This window comes from Akebia trifoliata, chromosome 16, assembly GCF_017979445.1.
Source record: "Akebia trifoliata isolate Shusen 1 chromosome 16, ASM1797944v1, whole genome shotgun sequence".
In the NCBI taxonomy this organism is placed as follows: Eukaryota; Viridiplantae; Streptophyta; class Magnoliopsida; order Ranunculales; family Lardizabalaceae; genus Akebia; species Akebia trifoliata.
In genome coordinates, this window is record NC_141390.1 from 5,330,657 (window position 1) to 5,352,256 (window position 21,600).

Below are 21,600 nucleotides of genomic sequence, written 5' to 3' on the forward strand. Positions count from 1 at the left end.
TGTTCTTACAGACTAAAGTATATATTTTTATCATTTTAAACCTAATGGAGAAGTCAAAATTTGTTAAAAATGAACAGACTAAAATTCAAGTATTTTACCCTAATCATTCTTTTAGAATTTTATCGAAATTCACAATTAGATTTCCTCGAGATATAAATTAAAAATTCGGGGTGTTACATTATATTTATAAAATTAGTGTAACTTTCAATCAGTGAACTCAATTTTTATAAAATTCGTATCATCTATACCTTTAAAATGAGACCAATATTAGATATAGTTCTCCTAGCCTTATTAAGTTATTAAGGATTTCACCCTTTCTGAGGGTCCTTGGGCTCACATCTTAGCACCCAAAAACATGATTTGATGCTTCAGAGTTGTAGAGGGTGGAATTCTATGAATTTTGAAAAAAAAAAAAAAAAATTCATTGATGAATTTGACTTTTAAGTATGGGAGTTATGTGGAAGTTCAGTAGTCGTCCATTTTTAAAACCTTGGATCTAGTTCTAAAAAAAGTGTTTTAATTTTTTTTTTATCTGAGTTTTTCGATGAAACTTAGACCACCCTTAATAAAGTTCAAAATCTTACTATGTCAGTTAGGAAAGGATTTCACTATTAGATATTTTTAATATATATTAAAATAAATTATTTGATGTTTTTAAAAACAAAATATTAGAATAATGGTTTTAGAGATTAGAACAAAGATGTGTGCTTGAAGTTGAAACTAATACCATGATGCTTTTAAAGCACTTTATCATCAAAGAATAATATTTTGGTACCCTAAATAGTAATCTCATTTAGAGATGCTCCAAAACATTGATAGGAACTATTAAATACATTGGTTTCATTTATGGATAAGTCACCTTGCTAAATAAATGGTGATCTAAACATATTCACCTCCACCTTTCATGAATATATTTGAGACTCCCTTGTTTTTAAACCACCTATTGACCATGGTCTTCTCTCACAGATTGATAAAAAAAAAAACCTAAATGCTCTAAGTATCATTCTCTAGCAAAAAAATCCTTCCCAAAACCAATCATCTTCTTGCTCTTCAACTTTTACACTACATTTAGATTGAGAAGAGGGGAGAGAAAAGAAGAGAAGAGAAACTCAATTTCTCTCCATCGTGTTTGGATTGAAAGGAGAGAAATTGGAATAGTTTTGGAATTTTTCAAATGTCTTAAAAGAAATTCAGGGGTAAAATTAGAATTATAAAATATTTTAAAAAGATTTCTCTCCGTCTCACTCCAAACCTCCCCACTTTTAGAGAAAAAGAAAACTCACTTTTTTTTCTTTTCTCTTCTCTCTCCCACTTAACAATTCAAACAAAAAAAAAATGGAGAGAAACTCATTTATTTCCTCTTCTCTTCTCTCCATTTCTCTCAATCCAAACAACTTTGCGATCGACTTTCATAGAAAATCCTTGATTTTTCTATCTAAACTCTATCATTTTTTATTTTTCAAAAAAAGAAAGAAAAATAAATCTTTCTTGTTATGAAGGCTTGAAAGTTGATGAAAAGATTGATGGTTGAAGGTGTGCATGTCGGGTTGAAAAAACGGGGTATCTCAAATATTCACCAAAACATGAAGGATATATTTGTAAATGATCCTAACATACAGGGTATCTCAGGAATATTACTTCTTCCTGTCTTTCTTATGTAAACTCCACGAGAAAAAGATGCGAGATACACTAAACCGAAGACTGTTGTAAATTTTAAGCAAAACAAGAGAGAGAGAGAGAGAGAGAGACGTTTCGCTTATAATAATCCCCCAAACCAAACGTTCCCTTCGTTGTGCAAATTCTTCGCATCTCTACATCTCTAGAACATCAGATCGAAGAATTTTCCCTAGTTTCTTGAATCTGATCTTAGATTGATCGAATTCCAAATTGTCTGCTGTACGAATCTGGCTGAGTAAGACGAGAGCCAGCGATTTTGGAGTCTGAATTTGTGTGAGAGATTGTTTCGTTAGTTCTTTGTTGAATCTGATTGATTCTGAAGTGAATTTGTTGCTTTAGTTATCCGAATCTCATTGAGAAAGCTCAATTTTGTTGCTGACGTAGCAAGATCTGGTATCTCTCTCAATCAATCAGTATTTCTGTTTCTGATTTATTTGATTTGATTACGTGTTGTCGTTTTTCTGATATGTTCTGTTGCAGATCTTGTGAATTTGTGTCGGTATACGATTTCACATTCTTTAGTAAAAATTTTGATTGTTTTTTAATTATAAATCTCTTGTTTTTATAGAATTTGATTATAACAAATGCAATATATTAGTAGAGAAACTTGTGTTTATGTTGGATCTATTGAATTTGGTGCTTTAGATATTCATAGCTTATGAACATAATTGATATTGTTGGTTGGCTGATGCAATTTTATATCTATTGAGTGGTAATCTATCTTAAAAATTAAGTGACAATTCTGCATGTATCATCTCTGCTTCATAATAACCAAGTTTGGATTCAGAACTATTTGGAGGAGTTCAGTTTGGTTAATTCAGATAAGTTCGTGAAAATTTCATATAAAAATAAGGAAAATTTCGCGGATTATTGAATACAGATATATCAAATAAAGACTCATGTGACAAGTCAAGCTCCTGAAAGAATCACTAATGAAATACCGCATTTAGATGTCCATTTACTCTGCAATTTAGACAGAAGTGGAATTGTGATGCTGGGATCTTGGGTCGAAATGGATGTTTTTGGGTTTCTTCCCAAAACCTGTCATCTTCAACCTCCCTAGAAACCCTATGTTGTTCTTGAGGTCTGAATCATGGTTTTAAAACTTGTTTTCACGTCTCTTCTTGTCCATGCCTGTTATTTGGTTGTCTCGGACGAGTCATCTTGTTTTGTTTGAGTCGTCCCGTTCAGCAACGAGACAATGGTTTTAAACCATTTAAAAAATCTGGAAAATTCTGAATTTATTTATTTATTTATTTTTCTGAAATAAGAATTTCTATGGATGGGAGAAAGAGAGAGATTACTTGATTTGGAGGAAGATGAAGTGAACCCTCAATGATTTCATCTTGATTTAGAGGAGGAAGATGAAGTATTTGATCAGACCCCCTTCTTCTTTGGTTCACTCGGTTGAGAAGAGAAAAAATGATAGAGTTTAGAGATGAAAATAGAGGAGATCTCGGTTGTCTCGGATGAGATTTTCGATATCTCATCCAGTACATTTCGTTCATCTCATGAGAGATGCTGCCAAACCCTAATAGTTTGTCCATTCGTCTCGTTGCTGGGTGATACAGAGACGACTTGGGCAATACGTCTCGGTCTTGGACGAGTTTTAAAACCATGGTTTGAATCTTAAGAAAATAAAATTTTAAGAAGTGTAAAAATGTTATCATATTCGATGATTAATTGATAAAAATTCCCAATTAATTCGTAGATTTGTCAATTTAATTGCTGGTCCTTATTTAGAGAATTTTGCGAATTTTTGAAAAAAAAATGGAGAATTTTTTTACTGCTCTTGCTTTGCGTCAAGAGACATGACTAATTAGAAGAATAAGATTAACCTTGGAGAGCTGCTAGGATAATCCAGGTTTCTGAGTATCCCTTTGACCTAACTCTCCTCATGGATTTAGTTTGTCTATAATGGAGCTATCTCTGATAAAAAACATGCCCTAACACTTTCACTATCCGTTGGATGTCACAAAAAGTTTCCCTCTCCAAACCGATTTATCTGAGATTTCACTATTAATTTGGTGTTTGAGAGGTTATTGGTTTTGTATTTGTGAACCAACGTGGTAGGAAAGATTTTTTATTGCCTTTAAGAGTAATTAGTAAAAGAGAGATTCTATTACCGCACCAACTTTTGCTAACGCCACCCCAATTCATATGTAAATCGCCAAAGAATGAGCACACGTCTTGGGGTGTCGTTAGTAAAAGTTGGTGTGACTGTAGTAGCTCTCTTAATAAAATCCTTCTCTTTTTATACTTATATAAAAGACAGTATAATATTCTGATAGATCTATTTTGAAAGGGGTCACTGTAGTTCCATTTCAACAAAGTCCATTTTTTTTTACTAAGGTTTTTGTTTGTTGTTTAAGGATCTTGGCTGCTTACATCTTTATAGTTAAACAATATCATTTCCTAATTGTAGGTGATTTGAATTCTTATCACCAGATACCTTAAGGGTTGTCCTCTAATGCTCCTACTGATTCAATTTGTCTATCTTTGTGCATTGTAGATATAGTTGACTACTTGGAGAGGAATTGGGGTTGAGCATATGAAGAACGGGATGATAGAATGCAGTGTCTGCCATTCCAAATTAATGTCACCATCCACCAAGGCTGTGTCAAGGGCATATGACCAGCATAGGAGCAAGATATCATCAAAATACCAGACCCTGAATGTCCTCCTAGTTGTTGGAGATTGCTTCTTTGTTGGTCTACAGGTGATAGACATTGCTAAATCATCTCATTTGCTTTCCTATTTTTGGAATCATTCATTTGATTTCCTCATTTTTGTGCAAAAAGTAATTGATGAAAACTCTGATGGACAGAATTTTTTTTTATGATTGCTGAGCTGTTTGTTGTGTTAACCAACAAACTACCCCAAAAGACCGATCTGTTGGAGAGGGGGAGAACTATGAAAATAAGAGAGTCACGGAGCAAAACTGGGGTATGAGACACCCGAGAGTGGAGGAAAATATACACTCAACTCTCCCCCTCACCCATAAGGGTGGAAAGAATCGAACCCATGACCTGTACGAACCTAGCGCTCTGATATCATGTTAGCCAACCAACTACCCCAAAAGACCGATCTGTTGGAGAGGGGGAGAACTATGAAAATAAGAGGGTCATGGGGCTTAACTGGGGTATGACACACCCGTGAGTGGAGGAAAATATACACTCAACACTCCCCCTCACCCAAAAGGGTGGAAAATATCGAACCTGTGACCTGTACGGATCTAGAGCTATGATGCCATGTTAACCAACTAACTACTCCGAAAGACCTCCCTAGTATAAGAGGGTCATGGGGCATAACTGGGGTATGACACATTTGAGAGTGGAGGAAAATATACTCAACATGTTGGGGAGAGACCATAAGTCTAAAACTCTTTAGGACTCAGTTTGCTGAGTAAGCAAGTTGAATTACACTTGGATGACTTAGTGAACTAATTCATGCTCCCAAATTTTGCATGTTGATTTCTTGTCTTGCTGACTATTCTGAAATTTGACTTATTGAGACATTGAGCCAGAATAGTTTGGAGTTTAGACAATTCATGAGCCACACCATGGGTCTAAAGTCCTGTAGAAGCATACAACATTTCTTGTACATTTATCTTATGCCCTATTTGCACGTTTCATTTGAGGTCTAAAATTTCGAACCGTTGACATGTTTTTTGGTTCTTACTGCAGCCTATTTTGGTTTTTATGTCCAAGGTGGATGGGAGTTTTAAATTTAGTCCTATTAGTGTCAACTTTTTGACAGAGATTGCTAAGGTTCTCTTTGCGATTGTTATGCTCTTGATCCAGGTACATTTAATTCTTTTCTTGATTATCTAATTTAAACTACTCAAATTTTGTATAGTTATTGTCAAATTCCTTTCTAGATTCTGTGCATAATTTATGGAATGATGCTTCGTAACGGAAGCACTGAAGAAGAATTCAAATTCATATCAGGGATGATTTCATTAATTGAGTGCTTATTGTGCTCGAAGTGTATATAATTTTGATGAAAATAGTAGTTTGTTGAGTTATATAATCAGCAAATGGTTTGTTTTTATCGAGGTGTTATATGAAAACACTTGAATTAACTGAAGACATGGTCCAGCTGAATTAAATGGAGGAATGGGATTAGTTTAGCTAACCCCAAATTTTTTTGGACAAGACATTAAGGATGATAAACTCTCACTCTCACAAGGAAAAAATCCTTGAAACTATTAGAAAGAACTATGCATTACGAACATGAGATCACTGGAAAGAAAGAAACATTATGAATAAATTTGCATGTAATTTCCTTCGAATGGATATAGTAAACTTGATCTACAGCACCCTCATCCATGAATCTCAGCAATCGTGAGGCACAGTTCAATAGCCTGGGTTCCAGTTGCTGCTGCTTTCAGATTTGGAACACTTCCTGGGGCAGGAAATAGAAACATGTAATAGGTTCCTTTTTAGATGGCCGATCATTTCTATTTGCGATACATGCCATAAACCAACGAGGGAAATACCCGTACATTAGGTCTATTGTAAGCACTTTTATTGGCTATTCATATCTTTTTAAACTTATTTCAAGATGCCCGTACATGAGGTAACTCCTTATGCTTTATCTAGAGAAAATAATTTAAGTCTGCTTTCTGTCTCAATCTAATGCAAGTAGTACCAATAAAGTTACCGACATGTTTTCTAGCTCACATAGAATTGAGGCTTGGAGAGTCCCAATTCTTTCCACTCCTTTGGATCTGCTCTTCAGATTGTCTAAAAGATTATGGGTTAGGATTTGGGTGGATTGCAAAGCATATTTGGCAAGTGGTACTTAAATTTTTTTTTATAGGAACCTTCAATTGACCGTTCTCTGATGCTATGTATCAATAAGGTTGTGGATTGCATTGAAGTAGCGTATCTGAAATTTAATGCATTTAATTTGTATTTTATTGTAGAAATGGAGCATCAGGTTATCTGTTCCATTCTTTTGGTTCCAATAATTATTCTTTTTATGCTTCATTTCTGATATTTCTACGAGTTTTTGGCATTCTTTTGAGGTCCTTCATTACTTTTTTTAATTTTCTTTTGGTATTTCTTCTAATATCACTTTAAAATGAGAGTAAATAGCTTGACTTACTTGCAACATATGATTGACTAATTTGTGCCGTTATGCTGAATATATGTCAGGGGGCCTCTCTCTCTCTCTCTAACTTGAAGCTGATATGCTAGTTGGTATGCTAGTTGGACTTTTCTAATTATGCTTTTGGTTAATTTTGTAGGCTAGGCAACAAAAGGTAGGAGAGAAACCTCTTCTTTCCATTTCTACCTTGGTGCAGGTAAGAGTTTCTCACTGACTTTATGTTTTCAAAAGTAAGCACTTTCTTAATATCATGTTAAAAGTTTGGTTTTTATTTTGCAATGATATTTTAAATATATCTTGTGGGAAACACAGCTTTGGAAGGCCATCTAGAGGAAGCACCTTTCTAGTAGAAATCTCCCTCTGTTGTTGATGATAGGCTTCAAAATACACCAAGGCTCCCCCTTAAGCGGAGCACACACATCAAACATGCCCATGTTGACAAAAACATCATGAAGAGTAACATGCTCAACTGCATTAGTAAAGATACAAGTTGTTGGGAAGAAACATGTTGAAGAATCATTGAGTTGTCATAATCTTTCTTTCATCGACTTCAATATGTTGTTTTCTCATGTAGAACTGAATCAAATGCAATTTATGTGCTAAATCATAATAGTGAAGCGACATAGAACCATTGATGGGAAATCCTAACTCAAAAATAAAGGAGCGAAGCCAGGTGATGGATCCTTATTGACTGCCTCTATGAAATGGTCATGAAGAAAGACATCATTCAATCCAAGCCAATTCTGATTGGCAGCAATGGAAATTAGAACACGAAGAAGTCAACTTAGCCATAGTAGCAAATGTGGTCCCATGCTAATGACCATAGGATTAATTGAAACCTCTTGCGAGCATTCTACTTCACAACACTGCCATCAGAATGTACTTTATAACATAGATCCATCGATAAAACTAACAGTTCTTCCCTGATGGAAAAGTGATTTACATGTGTGGTTATGTTTTCAGGGCATTCATTTCCTCCACTATAGCAATTTTTCACTTAGGATGAAAAAGGGTAGCGTACACAGTATGAGGGAGCGATTCATATCAATAATAAAAAGGAAGCTTTGTAAAAGGGGACACAACATAATATACATACTAAGCTAGAGGGTAAGAAGTGGTAACACATTTACGCACCCCATGTCGAAGAGCAATAGGCAAATCAAGATCAGGAGTGTTCAGTAGAAAGAATATCATAGGGAACAAGAATATTAGGTGAAACAAGAGATGGAAATACAAGACTTAGATATTCAAATGGGATTTACCTGTGTGGAAGATTGAGGCTACAAAGAATGGATCATGAAGTCGTCTGCGGACGTAAATGATATAATCTTCTTGTTGTTGTTGTGTGGAATCAAGAAAAGTTGTTGCGACTGTTGTGACAGTTAAATAAGCGGGAGATATGAAAACAGAAGTAGAACAGCATATTCAATAAGGTAACATCTGTAGATGTGAGGAAACTGTGAGACTGGGGATCATAACATTTATATCCCTTATCTTCTTTTTTTATTAGATGATCTATGATGATCCTAAACAAAATAGATACTCCAAAATTGCAAGGCTCAATAGAAAATGGAGGATCCTGAGGATGTAGATTTTTATAAGGAGAATGATCAGCTAAAATTTCAGAGGGGGCTTGATTAATCAGGAAACAAACAGTAAGTAAGGCCATGGATCAATAAGACTTTGGTATGTGCATTCCTCATAGTACATAGTCTCACAAAGGAAATTCTTATTCTTACATTTGACTACATCATTTAGTTGAGTGTGTGGACATGTAAACTGATGTATAATACTATACTCCTACAAATATTGAAAGGAGATTGAGGAGTACATTCTGCCATCATCAGAGTGAAATGCTTTGTGAAGGACACCGTAATGTGTGTGCATCATAGAGCAAAATTCTTGAAACTTGGGGAAAATCTCATCTATAAATTTCAAAAGATTGATCCTAAGTAACATGATTGTAATCATCTCAAATAAGATTTATCCTAAGTAACACAATCATAATCATCTCTATAAAAGTAAAAAAAAAAAAAAACACCCATTAATAGAGGTAAAAAGAAAGGGACCCCATATATTCCCATATATCAGAGTGAACTAGCTAAAAGGGGAACCAACACTTTTCCATGTGAGGAGGATGAACATGCCTGACATGTTTATACAGTTCACAAACATTACATTGAAATTTAAAAGATTTGCAATGATTTCTAAAGATGGGAATTATAATAATACATATTCTGTAAACCAACAAGCCCCAGGATGGTGGTTAACTTTTACAAAGCACTCATACCATTTCTTCAAGTTTCTTTCCTAGATGTTGGAGTTTGGAGTATGGAGCCCAAGGGTTCCTTCTAAAGTAGCATTTTTCATATGGTTTGTAGCCCTTAACCACATTCTAACCTTGTATCATATCATCTCTCAAGGTATTGTTACATTTGTTCTCTTTGTCAAGCAATGGGAAATACCTTTTTCACATTCTTATAGGTTTCCCTTTTGAGTCCTTGATTTGGCATCCTTTCTTCTCATTGTTCAAGATTGTGTTGGTTTTTTTCCATTCTCTATTGCATACATTTTCAATCTTGACACTTGAGGGAGAAGATCCTTTGGAGTTTGACTCCTTTTGCAGTGTGTTAGGTCATTTGGAGGGAAAGAAACAATAGGTATTAGAAGGGAAAGAAAGGCTGGTTTTAAGAAATTATCATGAGCGATGTGGGGCATACTTTTGTGTGTGTGTGTGTGTGTGTGTGTGTGTGTGTGTGTGACTTGAGGGTTGTGCTATTTTCTTGTAGTTTTGACGTCTTTTTATTTTGTCTTTTGTTCTCTTCCTGTGTGTGGGTCTCCTCGACCTCCTTTTCCTTCATCTTTATAAATTCTCTATTCATCAAAAATAAATAAATAAATAAAGTTGTCCTTGTATTGCATTCAATTTACATAGAGGACATTAGTTTTTCATATTACCTATTTTCTTTTGGCCATAATCTCTAAAAAGCCTAGTTACATGAAGGACATTAGTTTTTCATATTGCCTATTAGATCATTGAGGATTAAACCAACAGCTTAATTCCTTATTTCCGATAACAGTAATATTCTTTGCTTGGCTTTCATTCTTTTTTTGTGTATGGTTTACTTTGCACCTTCAGAAGGTAAGTTAGGGGACAGAAAAATACTCCCCTTCAAACAAAGTTTCCATTCCATGGTTGTAAGTCTCAGTTTCGCATCTTGTCTCATTCACAAACAATACTGAGATGACTCGGATATCTAGGACGATTTCGAAGCATTTTTTCTTGAAGAAATCGAGGAAGAAGAAGGAAAGCACATAACTGTAATGGCGCCTTGTCTCATTCACGAATGATACCAACTATTCATATGTCTGGATGGAAGTCTATTCCAACCAAAGATGCTCTTAGATTGGTGGTTATGTCTGTGTACATTTCCATTTTCAATCTGGTTCACAGATGCATGCTTTCTTCATCTTCATTATTCTGGTTAAGCTAATACTAAACAGGAGTGCCTTTTAACTTGTTTGGGACGCCGTTTTGTTGCTATGTTCGCATCTGTCTTTTTGTTTTGGTGTCATTTATTTTTATGGCTTACTGGCAGCAAAATTACCTGAAAGTTCACAAAAGGTGGCCAGTCTGTTAGTGATGCCCTATATCCTGAAGATGCCTGTATTTTCTTGCAGGCAGCTCGTAACAATGTCCTTCTCGCTGTTCCAGCTTTTCTTTATGCCATCAACAACTATTTAAAGTTTATCATGCAGGTATATGTCTAGTGGTACCTCTCAAATGCGGTTTTATTTGCAATTTACTTGACTTTTAAAAAACATCTTTAGTTTGATGTATTTTTAACAATTCAATGGGAAAGTTGATGCGATTAATCTGGTGGTTTATTCTTCAATGATCTAATTAGTATATTACCTTCTTCACAGCTGTATTTTAATCCTGCGACTGTGAAGATGCTGAGCAACCTGAAGGTATTTTACCTAACATGAATTTTTATTTTTATTTTTATATGTGAATACCTTAGTGGCTGTCATGCCTACGTCATAAAGATACTGCAATTAGTCCGGCTCTTTTTTTTCCCTCACGCGAGGAATCTTTAGATGCTGCTTGTTCTCGATCCTTTGTTGCTTTATTCACTTATTTTTCTTTTCCTATATCGTTGGATAAGAAAAAAATGACTATTTTTTGCCCACATCATGGACATTTTGTTCTGTTCATTCATAATATTTTAGGCTAATTTTCTTTTGGAACTGCAAACACTTGCAGGTTCTGGTCATTGCTGTTCTGTTAAAGATGATCATGAAACGACGGTTTTCCGTAATTCAGGTCAGTTTGAACTTCCAAATGATCTTGGTTGACATCCTTGGTATTTTCATTGTTTGAAGGAAAATACTTTGGGAGATAACTCATTTACGTTGTATTTAGGATTGCTTTTCCTGGAAGTGCATTGTTTCTCCCCATTAAGATCAACGAGAATAAGAAAAAAGGGCCAGACATCTTTTTTGTCCCAGTAGGAAACAGTTGATTTCTCATTTTTTTGCACTAGTAGTTGGCATGTGCAAACACACATGTATTACATAAAATTGGATTTGTTCATGATTAAATTATTTTTATAACTACTTCAAGAATTTTACATGCTAACACACACACACACACACGTAGAAACACACAAGTGCCAACCAAGATCTGCATTCATGAATTTTTTTGCTAGAAACCCATTAATGCCGTGCAGGCTCTTGCGTGACATATTATCATATATGAACTTTCATACTATGCTCATTTTGATCCATCTACTTTAACTAATGGGTGTGATTCTAATTCTATGTTTGGGACAGTGGGAGGCTCTTGCTTTGTTACTCATCGGAATTAGTGTGAATCAACTTCGGTCACTACCCGAGGGTACTACCGCTTTGGGTCTCCCTGTTGCAACGGGTGCATATGTCTACACATTGATCTTTGTAAGTTTATTTATTATTGGTGCATAATCTATATTCCAGAATCAAGGTTGGTATAACAAGTTCTATATGTCCTAGGTCATGCGTACTGACCTCATGTTAGTGCTTTGGTGGTTATGATTTGTACTGAGATTAATATTCAACAGCCACCATAGAAGCATTTCCTCTCGTTTAATATCCTGGCAGTTCGGAAAATAAAATTGGTCTCTGTTCAATATTATTTCCCTTATCCTGAAAATTTGCTTTTGTACAATTACTACTTACTTTTCAAGCGTTAATTTTCAGGTAAGTGTTCCATCTATGGCATCAGTTTTCAATGAGTATGCTTTGAAGAGCCAATTTGAGACGAGCATTTACCTTCAGGCAAGTTATCGGGGAACCATAAATGCTTGTTGATTGGGTGTGAGAAATTGAGTTGTAACTTCATGTTTGTGTTGATGCATTACCCTTTCCATGAAGAAAGATAATTACCATTGGTTTCTATTTACTACATTTTACGTGGATCACCCAACCGTCAATTTCAGGTTTGCATCCGGGCTTGTGGTCGGCTCCTCATGGGTCCTTCCTTGGAGCTCATTGCAGACTTGAAATGGATGAGAGATGACCTAACAAGTTTTGTTGTCTATCCACCTCGGGGTGATTCAATTTTTTTTCTCTAAATATAGACCACAATAAATTAGGAGAGCTGCTATTGGCACCCCATCTTTTACTTATTACAACCCAATTAAAAATAAAGAAAATAAGTAAATGGTTGAGAACCTTGTTAGCCGTCACCATTTAATTCGCCAAATTCACGAATTTTTTGTAATTTTAAATGAAAGTCTTATTCTTCTGAATCAATTGAATGATTCAGTAAAATTCAGACTTTTTTTTTTAGTTGAGAAATCGAATTAAACCTGTTTTTTTGTCATTAATCTATTATTCAGTCGGAAAATGTGGTAATTTTGAGTTACCTAAAAAGTCAAACTCTACAAGTACCACCTGGTGTCAGTCTCCACCAATTTTGAGTTACCTAAAGAGACAAACTCTTTTAATTACAGCTGGCCTCCATCGCCACACACCTCCATTGTTTGGTTCCCTCTCTCTCTCTCTCTCCTCCTTACTCAGGTACGATACAACCACAGTCCAGATTAACGTTACCACCTTTGTAAGATTTGAAATCTTACTAAGGGTCATTGAGCACACCTTGTGGCATCCAAATACATAATCCAATGCCACAAGGTTGCAGAGGTCTAAATTCTATGAACTTTAAAAAACAAATATTTTTATTTTATCTTTAAAAGAGTCAATTTTTATTGTTGAATTGCATTTAAAATTTGGGAGTTCGGTAGCCGTCCATTTTCAAAATCTTGGATCAAGCCCGAAATAAACTTTTTTTTTTTTTTTTTAATCTGAGTTTTTCTTTGAAATATAAGAGGTCTATCGTGTTGGATTGCCAATGTGGTAATCCATTTGAGCTCAGCGACCTTTAATAAGACTTGAAATCTTATGAAGTTAGTAAGAGAAGTGTTTCCAATAAAGATATATCACCTATTTCTCTGTCTTTGATTTCCATTGCGAGAGAACACACGAACTAGATTTCTAATCCCCCCCCCGGTCACCTAATGAGTCATTGCCTCGAGTGGAGATTTTAAATTTTGGTCACCCTAACACTTGTAATTGCTAGAGCATTCCACTTAGCTGAGAAAACAATGTACAGGGAAATAATTATATTACCGATTTTTTTATGTGGAACGTATAATACATGTATAAAGCATGTGCCGTCATTTACCATTTTGCGAATATTTGACCGGATTTTTGCAATCCAAAATCGAATAGAACTCGAATTTTTCACGTATTGAATTTTTGCCATAATCCGAATTACTAACAATGGTTGAGAATAAATAAAATTTGGGGTGCCAATAGAAGCTCTCTCTCATTTTTTTCCCTAGATTTTTTTTCTTCTGGTTTTTTTTTTTTTTTTTGGGGGGGGGGGGGGTGGTGAGTCTAGTTATAATTGTAAACAACTTTTTGAAATTGTTTGAACGAGTGTTGTAATGTTGAGATTATAATCTGAGCCAAACCTTTGTAATGTTTGAATGGTGTGTTTTAATCTTTAATTGGGGTGTAATAAATAATTTAAGAAATAGGGGGTGTAATAAGTAAAAGTTGGGGTGCCAATTACAGCTACCTAAATTAGTCATCCTACTATGGTGCTCATTATAGACTTGGAATGGATGACAGATGACCCAAAAAGTCTTGTTGTCCGTACACCTCAGTGATTCATTTGTTCTCTCTAAATATTGACCACAATGAGATAGTTATTCCATCACCCTCTGTTCATGTTTCCCCAGAATAATTGAGGATGTTTTGAAACTGCAATTCTTCATCTCCATTGAGTTTTATATCCTCTATACCTCTGACTTAACACTATTCTCTGGTTTACAGAACTTATTTTTGTATGGATATGGTGCTCTGTTCAACTTTCTTGCTATTGTTGTCACTGCCATTTTCAAAGGTATGGGTATCAACTTTCAGCTCTGAAAAAATTAAGATTGAATTAGAGCATGTGGAATGTTTCTAGACATAAGGTGTCTATTACTGTTCCAGGGCCTTTATTTTTTAAAGATTCTTTGATTTGATTGAGTTGCATACTTACCTTAAAAGCTTGTGTTCACATGAATCTTATCTTACTCAATGATGCTGTTAGCTGACTTTAAAGTATACTTAAGGAAAAATTGAGATAGCTTGTAAATTTTAGTGGTACATGCGGAGGTCAATACTTTCTAGAAAGAAAAGGAAAAAAGAACAAACGAAACAAGATAGTTCTGTGGCGGCTGCAGTGGATGAACAATCATTATCTTTCTGGTAGAATTGTTTTGAAGGATGTGGTCAAAACAATCAGATTTTTTAGTTATGCGAAAATTGAATTACCCATGCTATTTTCTAAGGCAAAAGAAGCCATGGTGAAAGATTGTAGGAGAGCAGATTAGTTCTCACTAATGTTGGAAAAGCAAATGTGTCATCCAAGGTAGCCTTATTTTTAATAATGTGGACTGCTTTCCTAGAAAGAATCCTTGCAGTAGATATTTCAATTAGTAGGGAGAAGAAGATTATTTCAGATTTCTGCTTCCTGTGCAAAGTTGATGAGCACTACATTAATCATATTGTTGCTCATTTTTGGCTTCATGAGGGAAATTTGGAGTTGGATTTTTTTTTTTTTTTTTGGCTTCATTTTGGTATCCTGGATATTCCTTGTTCTCGTATTAAAGTTATTTTGGGGTGGAAAATCTATTCTTTCAATCTTATGGGGAAGGCCCTTTGGCATCACATTTGCAGTTTTTGGTTGGTTGGGAAGGAATAACTACATGATTTTTGAAGGGAAGGAGGAATACTTGGAGATTAGCCTCTTAGCTCCTAAAGCTCTATTCTTCTATTGTTCAGCTATCCTTTCAGTGTAACTGGTGTCAAATTTGAAGATCTTGTACAGTAACATTGTATTTGAGTTTTAGTTTTCCTTGGGTGAAGGCTGGAGAGAATCTTAGGCCCCCCCTGGCTTCTCCAATAATTGTCTATCGTTAAATTTGTTTTGGTCTTGCTCGTTTTTCTTACCCATTTTTTACTTTTAAAAAAGTTCTCTTTAGCTTGGAGCAGGTCTTGGTTCTGTGGAATTGATATTGTGAGACTTTTGGTGCTCGAGTTCTTAAGCAATGTTTGTGATCCATGGTGATGGTTCCTATTCATTAATTTCATGGAAAAAAATAACAACACATTATTACGGGAACTAGGGTCCTTTTCAAATGAATCGACATTGTATCTCATTATTTTCTTATTATTGTTATTGTTTATCAATGCGTTACCCCATTATTTGGAGTCCACACATGAATCTTGTTCCTTCGTTGACTTGTATCTCATGCCCTGTCATTTGTTAAAACATCTGTTTTATTTTCATCACCTGAATTTAGGTTCTTTTCAGCACTACTTAGTCAACAACTTGGAGTACAGGTATAAAACAGCGAGGGACAATTTTTGGAAAAAATGGAAAAAAGGGGGAAGACGAGAGAAAAATAAAATAAAAAATCTATGCATGACGGTATATCTCTACACATAATGATACATGTTACGATGCTAAAAAAAGAAGTCCAATCATCAGCCTATCTTTCGAGCAAAATAACATACTATTGAAAAATTAACTACCATTTCATCATGACATTGTCATCAAAATCCCATATTAAACTACATTCATGAATCACCAAATCACTTGTTTTCGTGTGATTACTTTTTGATAAAGTAAAAAAAAAAAATTAATGAAGGAAGAAAAGGAAAATACAACAGAGGAGAGAAGACATACCTAGAGGAGAAAGACCAACAAAACAGGAAAGAAGAGACAAATGTCTAACTGCCTGTTACTTAATACAATGATAGCCCAACTAGAAAGGAAATCCTAAAAAATAAACTACTACAAAAGCACATTTGGGGGAACCTAGTAATAGCGCAAGTAGGAGTAACAGAGAATCGATTGAGATTCATTTGAGCATGTACAATGAAGAGCAATGACAACTCTAATGAGGACTGGTTTGGTGCTTGAGGGTTCATAAGAACGAGAAAACGATGACCCCAATATTTGGGACAAAACGTATACGTAAATGATAAGAATGAAATAGAGGATTAAGAAGAGATTTGAAGGCACATACCTTGAAAAAAATATATAGGTCAAGATTGAGTCAAATGGAGAAATTGGATTAATGTTGTTGACCCCAAATAGTTGGGAGAAGGCATAAATGATAACAAAGTTTGTTATCAATAGAGTTACAGTACTTTTCATTGTTGTGCTATAAACCTTTTTTACCTTTAATCTGCCTGTAGATCTCAGTCATGTAGGTCAAAAAGCATTTTGCCATTATCCTTCATATTTTATCCCCACCTTCTTCTTCCATTCCATGGTTAATGAGAAAAGTACTCACTTTGAGGTGTCTCATATTTAGTCAAGTGGAGGAATTGGATCATGTTGTTGACCCGAAATAGTTGGGACTTGGGAGCAGGCATAGATTATGATAGTGGTTGTTATGTACAAGGTAATAGCTATTTTCATTGTTATGCTATAAACTTCTTTTACCTTTAATTTGATTGGAGATCTCAGCCATGTAGTTCAAAAAGCCTTTTTACCATTGTCTCCAGATTATATCCCTCCCACCCCTCCCTTTTTGTCATTAATGGAAAAAAAATATGCTCACTTTGGGTGGTCTCTTGTCCACCAATCTTACTTAGTACCACATCACTATACAGTTGCTTATTGAAGTTGCACTCAATGTTCTGTTTGGTCCAACTTATTTTAACCTTTTCGGATTGCAAGGCATCATCCATTGTTCTAGTTCTGCATTTATCCCATAGAGATATGTATGTATGTTCAACCACTGCTGTAAAACCTACTGTAGTTGGTAAATTGTTTGTGTAACCTCCAATTGTTTTCATGCTAGCTACTTCTCGCGTGTTCTTATTTCTTTCTTAATAATCATCATATTAGATCTCTAGGAACTCCATTGTATGATTTCTCTCTGTCAATAAATCCATGTGAAAAATGTTGTTAATATTATTTTTTGTGTGTATGTCACAGTTTGTATTCATAATTGATTTATCTTGATTGTTTCTAGGGCCTGATAGCTTTGATATCCTTCAAGGACACTCGAAAGCTACCATGCTTTTGATATTAAACAATGCAGCTCAGGGGATTTTGTCCTCATTTTTCTTCAAATATGCAGGTTAGATTGTTATTCTTCAACTTTCTTATTCTTCACCAAATCTTTAAGGTAGAATATACTGTCATCATGTATCACGGACAACAAAAAATTCCCATGTCAGACATCTTGAGAAAGTTGTAGGGGAAATTGCTTAATAAATTTATCTTTTCTGTTTTATTTTTATTGTTTATGTATTGTTGTTTTATTTTTTACATACAGTTACTCTCTAGTACACTCATTCTAAATTGGTGGCTTTTATGAACTAGTGTTCTATACATTTGTAAATATTTCTGTAGAATCCATTTTAATCGAAACTTTCTTTGATACATGCAGACACAATTTTGAAGAAATATTCATCAACTGTTGCTACAATTTTTACGGGCATAGCATCAGCTGCGTTATTTGGTCATAAACTGACAATAAACTTTATGCTAGGAATCTCTATCGTGTTTATCTCAATGCACCAGGTAATTAATCATTGGAGTAAAGAAACAGAGTATTGTGTGTGAGCCTTTTATATTGACTTTCTTTTTCTTTTTTTCAGTTTTTTTCACCTCTTTCAAAAGTCAAAGACGAACCACAAAATGGAACCCTGGAAATGATGGATGTTCAGAACAACCACAGGTGTGTGTTCTCTATGTTGACATATGGCAGTGTCACCATTGTGAAGCATAACTTAGTAGCATTGTTTAAAAAAAAAAAAAGCAGCGTGAGGTGCAAGCCTCCCTCCTCAGAATGAATGATGTTCACGCATCCATCAGTGCCTCGCGGCTCATCTGTTCACCTTAAAACATTTCAAGTCTTCTAGTTCTAGTTTCCATTTTTTTTTTCTTCTGTACAATGTGTTATAAGTTTCACCTCTTCAAATGTTGAATTTCATTTCCATCCTTCCCTTCCATTTCAGTTACTTGTTCTCAATGTATTGTTTTTCTTTTCTTTTTAAATTTTAATCAGGTCAAAGGATACATCCTTCATAAATATGGCCGCGGGAGCGAATGAGGATGTGAGAAGCTTTGGTTTCTGTTTCTTGAAGAAAATTACTGTTTTCAATATGAACTAACTACTATATTCTTCTGTTCACATTTTTTTTTCTGTTTCCAGGCTAGCCATCTCATTGGACATGATGAGCGAAAACCACTTCTTCCCACTTAAAGTTACTGTTAGGTATGCTAGTTCACTATTTTGTTTTGTAGAGTTTATATTTCTCCACAACCACTTTTTGTGACACATCAATTAATGAAATCAATGCGGATATCCATCATTATTGTTATTATTATTATTATTATTATTATTATTATCACTGCACCCTCTTTCCATTTCTTCTTATTTTCCAAGGTCTTCCATTTGGGTCTATTGAGATGAGAAATGCTCTTTGAGCTTTAAAGGATCTGGTTATGAAATTTGACCAAAGAAGAACTCAAAGGTTGGCTGCTGTCGGAATGCCGCCACTGCTGCTCTCTCCTTCCACTTGTTTATTTGTCCCTTTTGTTGCATAACCCTTTTTTGGTATGTCTATATATACTTATTTGGAGAGTTATAAATAATTTCATTAATTGATACAAAACAGCAACAAAGCCTAATCCCAAGAACTGGCGTCGTCTAAAGCAAAACTTGTTCCTCCATTCCACTTTGTCTAAAGCCTAGTCTTCTGAGTGGAATGAAGGAATAAGATTCATTTAGCTGATCCCAACTCTTTGGGATAAGGCTTTGTTGTTGTTTTGGTATTAATTAATGACATTATTTATAGAGAGCTTCTATTTCCACACCAACTTTTGCTAACGCTACCCCAAGATTTTTACTAATTCTTTGGTATTTATATATGAATTGGCGTGGCATTAGCAAAAGTTGGCGTGGCAATGTAATTTCTCTATTTGTAACATTCCAAATAAGCATATAGACTCAACAAAAGGGTTTCAAACAAAAGTGACAAATAAAGAAAGAGGATTGCAGTTTCAGTGTGGGGGAGCCTTTTAAGTAGAAATCAATCCCTTAGTTCAAAGAGCTTTTTCTCATCTAAATAGATGAACTTCGGAAAGTAGAACTAGAAAAAAAAAAGGGGGGGGGGGAGGGGGGGTGAGGTAATTATAAATTGGTATTCTGCACCCTAAACACCATTTTTAATTTCATGGTTGGTGTGCTCTAAACAAAGTTGGTGTTGCAATATAAACTCTCTTCCTTTTTCATTAGCTAAGGATGGGATCAAACCTGTGATGTCACCGGTGCAGTACTTTCTTACCTAGGAAAGAATCTAACTGCTTCCATACGTCTTTCAATTGAAGATAACAGGGAATTGGATATTAATTTTGCCATTTAGGGATACAATACACGCAACTCTCACACACACTTGTATTAACACATGGTGTGAGAAACTATTTGACCTTTTTTTTTTTTTTTTTTTTTTTAACATTTGATATTTGTTTCTATGATCTTTAAGAGAAATTTACCTTTGTGTTTTCTTTTTTTTTGTGTGTGGTTAAATCTCATTACAGGACCGTCTGTTTAAGGAGATTCTTTTGTCTGGCCTTACACTGTGCGGTATAGGAGATAGGCCAGTTCTTACTAAAATTAATAAAAATAAGACGGTTTAAAAGTAAATTCTTTTATCAAGACTTGGCTTCTACTCTTTTGGGATCCCTATGAAGCTTCTAGCAAACAAGTTTGGAGAAAAAGGGGATGGCAAGTGAAATGGGTTTTTGGCCAAGGAAAAAGATTTAGATTGAGAGTTGTTCAGTTGGGTGTGTTAAAAGCAAAGGAGTGGCGAATTCATTCTCTCCTTCATTGCCTGCCTTACACATGACTGGTGGTAGAGTTTTCTGTATTTTTTTCCCTTTCAAGACCAAACAATTGATAATCAATGTTTTTTTTTCCCACATCTCTTATATTTCTTTAGCCGCCGCCTTTTTTTTCCATGTGTCATTTCCATTACAAGAGATTTTTTACTTACAGAATTTTGTGACAGTGCTCACAGACTTTCCAGTGTGTGCCGCATCAAGCGTAACAAGGGTAATTTTGTAAATTGGGGATGTCATTCAATACACATGATTCTAATGTGAGCGCTGAACAAAAAAACATAAAAATAAAAATTTCTTTCATTACCTTTGGGTGCAGTTGGCTCTCGGAAATTCACAACCGAGTTTCTCTTTTATGTTTTTGACTTCTCCCGAGTTTCCCAACAGATGTATCTCTTTTATGTTTTTGACTTCTCCCGAGTTTCCCAACAGATGTATCTCGCTAAGAACCAAAATGTGGATGTGAAAATTTGCCATCAAAACATGAATTCATCTAGCAAAACTTTGCTGATTTTGGACCTAAATCCATCTTTCACTTTTCTACTCGAATCCATCCCTCTGGGCAGAAAAAACTCCCTCCATTCTATCATTGGGACTAGGATTGATTCAGAAGGCAACAACAACGGCTACCTTCTGTAATTCTAATTTCAGCCTTCCGTCAACTTTTAAAATTCGTTAAAATCCCATGATACTCACCTCTTAAATTTGTCTCAAATCCCCACTTTCTTCAACCAAACCAAATACTGATACTAATTAATTTCTAGGGTTTGGAATGGATAGATTTGGGGATGATGCAAAGCTATATAACGCCTTCTTTTGATGCAACAATAATTACTTTGCTATGATTCTTCAAAAAATGAATAGGGTCGGGCATCAGTAAGGCCGGGCCTAATTATTTAACAAGAAACGTTGGCCCAAGCCTGACCCGAAGCCTACTTGGACTTGAGCTTTGGGTCAGACCCTTATATGAGATAATAATTGGCCGAGGCATGCATTAAAATTTGGATATTGCAACCCAACAACATTGACCAATGACATCCAAGGTATGATTCAGAAAATTTGTAATTTGGACTGGGCTTCATCGGGCTGAACTTAGGTTTCAATACTTAGACCCATAACCAACCTCACATTTCAAAAAATAAGTCATTGCTCTTCTCCCTCTGTATATGATTCTGTAGGATACAACAAGCTATAACTATTTTCACTTGTGTTTCAATCGGGTATGGGGGTGCTATTTTCAAAATACAAAAACGCCTTTTTAGTATCCCAATAATACGTTTGAAAGCATTTTGTAACGATGAATGTCGAAAATTGAATATTATTTTAAAATTTTCGGGATGAAGACC

The 21,600-nt window shown here is 35.1% G+C and overlaps 1 protein-coding gene across 1 annotated transcript; it reads left to right on the forward strand.

Annotated features, from left to right (window-relative positions):
• Positions 1 to 1,681: 1,681 nt before the first annotated feature.
• On the forward strand, positions 1,682 to 20,335 carry LOC147382412 (CMP-sialic acid transporter 3-like). The gene is made up of 16 exons (XM_086427099.1): positions 1,682 to 2,070; positions 4,190 to 4,396; positions 5,364 to 5,480; positions 6,932 to 6,988; positions 10,474 to 10,551; positions 10,720 to 10,764; positions 11,060 to 11,119; positions 11,629 to 11,751; positions 12,034 to 12,111; positions 14,176 to 14,245; positions 17,379 to 17,486; positions 17,799 to 17,932; positions 18,010 to 18,089; positions 18,420 to 18,468; positions 18,567 to 18,629; positions 19,955 to 20,335. The coding sequence occupies exons 2-15, from the start codon at positions 4,229 to 4,231 to the stop codon at positions 18,615 to 18,617; spliced, it is 1,218 nt and encodes a 405-aa protein (XP_086283225.1). The 5' UTR covers positions 1,682 to 2,070; positions 4,190 to 4,228; the 3' UTR covers positions 18,618 to 18,629; positions 19,955 to 20,335.
• The last annotated feature ends 1,265 nt before the right edge of the window (positions 20,336 to 21,600 follow it).